Source organism: Cherax quadricarinatus, chromosome 60, assembly GCF_038502225.1.
Source record: "Cherax quadricarinatus isolate ZL_2023a chromosome 60, ASM3850222v1, whole genome shotgun sequence".
In the NCBI taxonomy this organism is placed as follows: Eukaryota; Metazoa; Arthropoda; class Malacostraca; order Decapoda; family Parastacidae; genus Cherax; species Cherax quadricarinatus.
Window position 1 is genome coordinate 14,576,976 of NC_091351.1, and position 7,500 is coordinate 14,584,475.

Sequence of the window (7,500 nt, forward strand, 5' to 3'; positions counted from 1 at the left end):
CAATATATGGGCTGGAGCAATAACGTCACTAGTGTGTGTTTAAAATGGGGTCAGAAAATTTAAAAAACTGATTGAGATGTGTAACACTAGTGTGCGAATGCAAGTGTATCCAATATTAGACTTAGAGTTGATTGCGTGTCGTGTGTATCTCAGATTTTACAGAGTGAACGATTGTTTGGAATATGTTAATGTAATCCTTGAAGTGTGTATACACATTCATTAGCTAACCGCTAGAAGCTGGGATTTATAAGCTATAAACCACGACTTACACCTAACAATATGTGCCACAGCTCACATCTAACATGAAGCTGGGATTTATAAGCTGTAAACTACGACTTACACCTAACAACATGTGCCACAGTTCGCAGCTAACATGAAGCTAGGATTTATAAGCTATAAACCACGACTTATACGACTTACAATATGTGCTACAGTTCACAGTTAACATGCCCAAACATCAACGAGCATATTACTAAAGATATTGTTTTATAGAAATTAAAGCTAAAAGTCGTTACTGCTCAAAGGACCTCAAACCAGTAGACATTCAGTGAAGGGAAATAGCTATTAGTGACAAGTGATGTTGGTAGTGTAAAAGAAGATATACAGTTGGAGTCGATTATGCCTCCAACACCAAATGCTGTGGACGTCAGGATGGGGTGGTCCTACATAAGGCGGGTCAGCAGCCTACTTGGGCTAAGTGTCCGCAGCAGTTCCAGCTTCCACGAACAAACCTCCAGCATAGACCACCACATCGCCTCCATCTACTACAAGTCTAACATGTGAGTCATGTCCCTCACTAACCCTTCCTCTTTAAAACTTCCTCATGAACGAAAATATTTATCGATGGTACACAATCCTGACAAGCTGATGAATAAGACACAGGTGTAACACTCAGGTGCCTTAATGATATTCAGGTACATTTATTGACTTTTTGTTCTCTAAGGAAATGTTGAGTTTAACCTGAGGAGACTGAAACTATGACGATGTTTCGGATCATTAACAAATCAAATACGGTATTGTGACTTCTTACTCTTGTTTTGTGAAATTAGTAAAATGCAAATTAGTTTGAGCACGTCTTACATAGGCTCTCCTACATTGCTCCCCAGATCATCGTGCCCCAATGCAATCTTTTGTTAGTGTCCCTTGATCACCTAATATAATCAACATACTCCCTTCCCTTTCTCATCTTTCTTCCATCTCTAAATTCTCCATGTTCCTCGCCTATATCTAGTACTTAGTGGATGAGAGGAGGTGGCCAAGTTTTATCTGGAGATTAACTATGGACACATCTTAACAACAGCCTCTCAGTGTGGAGATGCTTCTTAGTTGATGTGTGATGAGAGGTTGCTAAGGTATGTGATAGGAAGCTATTCTACGTGATGGTTATTGATATTTGGTGACAGAGAACCATCCTGCGTGACGATTGCTGATGTATGGTGACGTAGAAGTATCCTGCGTAGTAACTGCTGATGTATGGTGATGGGGGACCAACCTGTGTGATGAACTGCTACCAAGTCACATTTTATCTGTCTTATGAGTTCCTTCCCATTTTTTTGCTCAGTTGTGACTTGAAAATGGTTCAAGAAGAACCGAAACGTGTCCTGCAGAGCGAACAAAAAGGCACATTACCGTAACTGGAACAAAACACAAATAACCCGCACATAGGAGAGAGGAGCTTATGACGACGTTTCGGTCCGACCTGGACCATTTATAACGTCACACTCTCTACCATGTACGGGTTATTAGTGTAGTGTGTCGTTTACACTATCCTCTCCAAATTGTGGGTTATTTTTGACTTGTTCCAGCTATAACATTGTGACTTTTATTTTCATAGTTAAATCATGTTTTAACATTGTAACAAACGTCATGAAAATCAGGGTAGAAGCACAATGCAACCGTATTTAAAATTGTTAATAATTTAAGGAGGATTTGGTTTTCGGTGGGTGAGAGGACTGTGGATGAGGGAAGGGTGGGTGAGGGAAGGGTGGGTGAGGGAAGGGTGGGTGAGGGAAGGGTGGGTGAGTGAAGGGTGGGTGAGGGAAGGGTGGGTGAGGGAAGGGTGGGTGAGTGAAGGGTGGGTGAGTGAAGGGTGGGTGAGGGAAGGGTGGGTGAGGGAAGGGTGGGTGAGTGAAGGGTGGGTGAGGGAAGGGTGGGTGAGGGAAGGGTGGGTGAGGGAAGGGTGGGTGAGTGAAGGGTGGGTGAGGGAAGGGTGGGTGAGGGAAGGGTGGGTGAGGGAAGGGTGGGTGAGGGAAGGGTGGGTGAGGGAAGGGTGGGTGAGTGAAGGGTGGGTGAGGGAAGGGTGGGTGAGGGAAGGGTGGGTGAGGGAAGGGTGGGTGAGGGAAGGGTGGGTGAGTGAAGGGTGGGTGAGGGAAGGGTGGGTGAGGGAAGGGTGGGTGAGGGAAGGGTGGGTGAGGGAAGGGTGGGTGAGTGAAGGGTGGGTGAGGGAAGGGTGGGTGAGGGAAGGGTGGGTGAGGGAAGGGTGGGTGAGGGAAGGGTGGGTGAGGGAAGGGTGGGTGAGTGAAGGGTGGGTGAGGGAAGGGTGGGTGAGGGAAGGGTGGGTGAGGGAAGGGTGGGTGAGGGAAGGGTGGGTGAGTGAAGGGTGGGTGAGGGAAGGGTGGGTGAGGGAAGGGTGGGTGAGGGAAGGGTGGGTGAGAGAAGTGTGGGTGAGTGAAGGGTGGGTGAGGGAAGGGTGGGTGAGGGAAGGGTGGGTGAGGGAAGGGTGGGTGAGGGAAGGGTGGGTGAGGGAAGGGTGGGTGAGTGAAGGGTGGGTGAGGGAAGGGTGGGTGAGGGAAGGGTGGGTGAGGGAAGGGTGGGTGAGGGAAGGGTGGGTGAGGGAAGGGTGGGTGAGGGAAGGGTGGGTGAGGGAAGGGTGGGTGAGTGAAGGGTGGGTGAGGGAAGGGTGGGTGAGGGAAGGGTGGGTGAGGGAAGGGTGGGTGAGGGAAGGGTGGGTGAGGGAAGGGTGGGTGAGGGAAGGGTGGGTGAGGGAAGGGTGGGTGAGTGAAGGGTGGGTGAGGGAAGGGTGGGTGAGGGAAGGGTGGGTGAGGGAAGGGTGGGTGAGGGAAGGGTGGGTGAGGGAAGGGTGGGTGAGTGAAGGGTGGGTGAGGGAAGGGTGGGTGAGGGAAGGGTGGGTGAGGGAAGGGTGGGTGAGGGAAGTGTGGGTGAGTGAAGGGTGGGTGAGGGAAGGGTGGGTGAGGGAAGGGTGGGTGAGGGAAAGGTGGGTGAGGGAAGGGTGGGTGAGGGAAGGGTGGGTGAGGGAAGGGTGGGTGAGGGAAGGGTGGGTGAGGGAAGGGTGGGTGAGGGAAGGGTGGGTGAGTGAAGGGTGGGTGAGGGATGGGTGGGTGCGGGAAGGGTGGGTGAGGGAAGGGTGGGTGAGGGAAGTGTGGGTGAGTGAAGGGTGGGTGAGGGAAGGGTGGGTGAGGGAAGGGTGGGTGAGGGAAGGGTGGGTGAGGGAAGGGTGGGTGAGGGAAGGGTGGGTGAGTGAAGGGTGGGTGAGGGAAGGGTGGGTGAGGGAAGGGTGGGTGAGGGAAGGGTGGGTGAGGGAAGGGTGGGTGAGGGAAGGGTGGGTGAGGGAAAGGGTGGGTGAGGGAAGGGTGGGTGAGTGAAGGGTGGGTGAGGGAAGGGTGGGTGAGGGAAGGGTGGGTGAGGGAAGGGTGGGTGAGGGAAGGGTGGGTGAGGGAAGGGTGGGTGAGTAAAGGGTGGGTGAGTGAAGGGTGGGTGAGGGAAGGGTGGGTGAGGGAAGGGTGGGTGAGGGAAGGGTGGGTGAGGGAAGGGTGGGTGAGGGAAGGGTGGGTGAGGGAAGGGTGGGTGAGGGAAGGGTGGGTGAGGGAAGGGTGGGTGAGGGAAGGGTGGGTGAGGGGGTGGGTGAAAGGGTGGGTGAGGGAAGGGTGGGTGAGGGAAGGGTGGGTGAGGGAAGGGTGGGTGAGTGAAGGGTGGGTGAGGGAAGGGTGGGTGAGTGAAGGGTGGGTGAGGGAAGGGTGGGTGAGGGAAGGGTGGGTGAGGGAAGGGTGGGTGAGGGAAGGGTGGGTGAGGGAAGGGTGGGTGAGGGAAGGGTGGGTGAGGGTGGGTGAAGGGTGGGTGAGGGAAGGGTGGGTGAGGGAAGGGTGGGTGAGGGAAGGGTGGGTGAGTGAAGGGTGGGTGAGGGAAGGGTGGGTGAGGGAAGGGTGGGTGAGGGAAGGGTGGGTGAGGGAAGGGTGGGTGAAGGGTAGGTGAAGGGTGGGTGAAGGGTGAGTGAAGGGTGGAAGAAGGGTGGGTGAGGGAAGGGTGGGTGAGGGAAGGGTGGGTGAGGGAAGGGTGGGTGAGGGAAGGGTGGGTGAGGGAAGGGTGGGTGAGGGAAGGGTGGGTGAGGGAAGGGTGGGTGAGGGAAGGGTGGGTGAGGGAAGGGTGGGTGAGGGAAGGGTGGGTGAGGGAAGGGTGGGTGAGTGAAGGTGGGTGTGTGAAGGTGGGTGGGTGAAGGGTGGGTGAGTGAAGGGTGGGTGAGTGAAGGGTGGGTGAGGGAAGGGTGGGTGAGGGAAGGGTGGGTGAGGGAAGGGTGGGTGAGGGAAGGGTGGGTGAGGGAAGGGTGGGTGAGGGAAGGGTGGGTGAGGGAAGGGTGGGTGAGTGAAGGGTGGGTGAGGGAAGGGTGGGTGAGTGAAGGGTGGGTGAGGGAAGGGTGGGTGAGGGAAGGGTGGGTGAGTGAAGGGTGGGTGAGTGAAGGGTGGGTGAGTGAAGGGTGGGTGAGTGAAGGGTGGGTGAGGAAGGGTGGGTGAGGGAAGGGTGGGTGAGGGAAGGGTGGGTGAGGGAAGGGTGGGTGAGGGAAGGGTGGGTGAGTGAAGGGTGGGTGAGGGAAGGGTGGGTGAGGGAAGGGTGGGTGAGGGAAGGGTGGGTGAGGGAAGGGTGGGTGAGGGAAGGGTGGGTGAGGGAAGGGTGGGTGAGGGAAGGGTGGGTGAGGGAAGGGTGGGTGAGGGAAGGGTGGGTGAGGAAGGGTGGGTGAGGGAAGGTGGGTGAGGAAGGGTGGGTGAGGGAAGGGTGGGTGAGGGAAGGGTGGGTGAGGGAAGGGTGGGTGAGGGAAGGGTGGGTGAGGGAAGGGTGGGTGAGGGAAGGGTGGGTGAGGGAAGGGTGGGTGAGGGAAGGGTGGGTGAGGGAAGGGTGGGTGAGGGAAGGGTGGGTGAGGGAAGGGTGGGTGAGGGAAGGGTGGGTGAGGGAAGGGTGGGTGAGGGAAGGGTGGGTGAGGGAAGGGTGGGTGAGGGAAGGGTGGGTGAGGGAAGGGTGGGTGAGTGAAGGGTGGGTGAGGGAAGGGTGGGTGAGGGAAGGGTGGGTGAGGGAAGGGTGGGTGAGGGAAGGGTGGGTGAGTGAAGGGTGGGTGAGGGAAGGGTGGGTGAGTGAAGGGTGGGTGAGGGAAGGGTGGGTGAGTGAAGGGTGGGTGAGGGAAGGGTGGGTGAGGGAAGGGTGGGTGAGGGAAGGGTGGGTGAGTGAAGGGTGGGTGAGGGGGTGGGTGAGGGAGGGTGGGTGAGGGAAGGGTGGGTGAGGGAAGGGTGGGTGAGGGAAGGGTGGGTGAGGGATGGGTGGGTGTGGGATGGGTGGGTGAGGGAAGGGTGGGTGAGGGAAGGGTGGGTGAGGGAAGGGTGGGTGAAGGAAGGGTGGGTGATGGAAGGGTGGGTGAGTGAAGGGTGGGTGAGGGAAGGGTGGGTGAGGGAAGGGTGGGTGAAGGAAGGGTGGGTGAGGGAAGGGTGGGTGAGGGAACAGATAAGTGGTGTGGACGTGCTTCACGTCCAATGATGCCAAGGTGAGTGGAGCATAATCTCTGGCTGGTCTTGACCTACTTTGCCTTCTCTTCCTGTTTACTCACCAAATGTCCAGGAAATTTTTTCGCACATTGATAATAATTTGTGGCAAGATGGCAGACTTTTCTTCCTAAGAGCTAAGATAACAGGGATATCTTGCTACTCCTACTTACACTTTGGTCACACTTCACAGACACGCACATGCATATATATATATACATACATCTAGGTTTTTCTCCTTTTTCTAAATAGCTCTTGTTCTTTTTTATTTCTTCTATTGTCCATGGGGAAGTGGAAAAGAATCTTTCCTCCGTAAGCCATGCGTGTCGTATGAGGCGACTAAAATGCCGGGAGCAATGGGCTAGTAACCCCTTCTCCTGTATACAATTACTAAAAAAGAGAAGAAGAAAAACTTTATAAAACTGGGTTGCTTAAATGTGCGTGGATGTAGTGCGGATGACAAGAAACAGATGATTGCTGATGTTATGAATGAAAAGAAGTTGGATGTCCTGGCCCTAAGCGAAACAAAGCTGAAGGGGGTAGGAGAGTTTCAGTGGGGGGAAATAAATGGGATTAAATCTGGAGTATCTGAGAGAGTTAGAGCAAAGGAAGGGGTAGCAGTAATGTTAAATGATCAGTTATGGAAGGAGAAAAGAGAATATGAATGTGTAAATTCAAGAATTATGTGGATTAAAGTAAAGGTTGGATGCGAGAAGTGGGTCATAATAAGCGTGTATGCACCTGGAGAAGAGAGGAATGCAGAGGAGAGAGAGAGATTTTGGGAGATGTTAAGTGAATGTATAGGAGCCTTTGAACCAAGTGAGAGAGTAATTGTGGTAGGGGACTTGAATGCTAAAGTAGGAGAAACTTTTAGAGAGGGTGTGGTAGGTAAGTTTGGGGTGCCAGGTGTAAATGATAATGGGAGCCCTCTGATTGAACTTTGTATAGAAAGGGGTTTAGTTATAGGTAATACATATTTTAAGAAAAAGAGGATAAATAAGTATACACGATATGATGTAGGGCGAAATGACAGTAGTTTGTTGGATTATGTATTGGTAGATAAAAGACTGTTGAGTAGACTTCAGGATGTACATGTTTATAGAGGGGCCACAGATATATCAGATCACTTTCTAGTTGTAGCTACACTGAGAGTAAAAGGTAGATGGGATACAAGGAGAATAGAAGCATCAGGGAAGAGAGAGGTGAAGGTTTATAAACTAAAAGAGGAGGCAGTTAGGGTAAGATATAAACAGCTATTGGAGGATAGATGGGCTAATGAGAGCATAGGCAATGGGGTCGAAGAGGTATGGGGTAGGTTTAAAAATGTAGTGTTAGAGTGTTCAGCAGAAGTTTGTGGTTACAGGAAAGTGGGTGCAGGAGGGAAGAGGAGCGATTGGTGGAATGATGATGTAAAGAGAGTAGTAAGGGAGAAAAAGTTAGCATATGAGAAGTTTTTACAAAGTAGAAGTGATGCAAGGAGGGAAGAGTATATGGAGAAAAAGAGAGAAGTTAAGAGAGTGGTGAAGCAGTGTAAAAAGAGAGCAAATGAGAGAGTGGGTGAGATGTTATCAACAAATTTTGTTGAAAATAAGAAAAAGTTTTGGAGTGAGATTAACAAGTTAAGAAAGCCTAGAGAACAAATGGATTTGTCAGTTAAAAATAGGAGAGGAGAGTTATTAAATGGAGAGTTAGAGGTATTGGGAAGATGGAAGGAATATTTTGAGGAATTGTTAAATGTTGA

The 7,500-nt window shown here is 52.4% G+C and overlaps 1 protein-coding gene across 1 annotated transcript in view; it reads left to right on the plus strand.

Annotated features, from left to right (window-relative positions):
- The window catches only part of LOC128694392 (adenylate cyclase type 2-like), a 164,039-nt gene that overhangs the window by 22,254 nt on the left and 134,285 nt on the right, over positions 1–7,500 (plus strand). The window contains 1 exon segment of the mRNA XM_070097974.1: positions 291–779. Coding sequence (XP_069954075.1) covers positions 619–779 — 161 coding nt within the window. The 5' untranslated portion in view covers positions 291–618.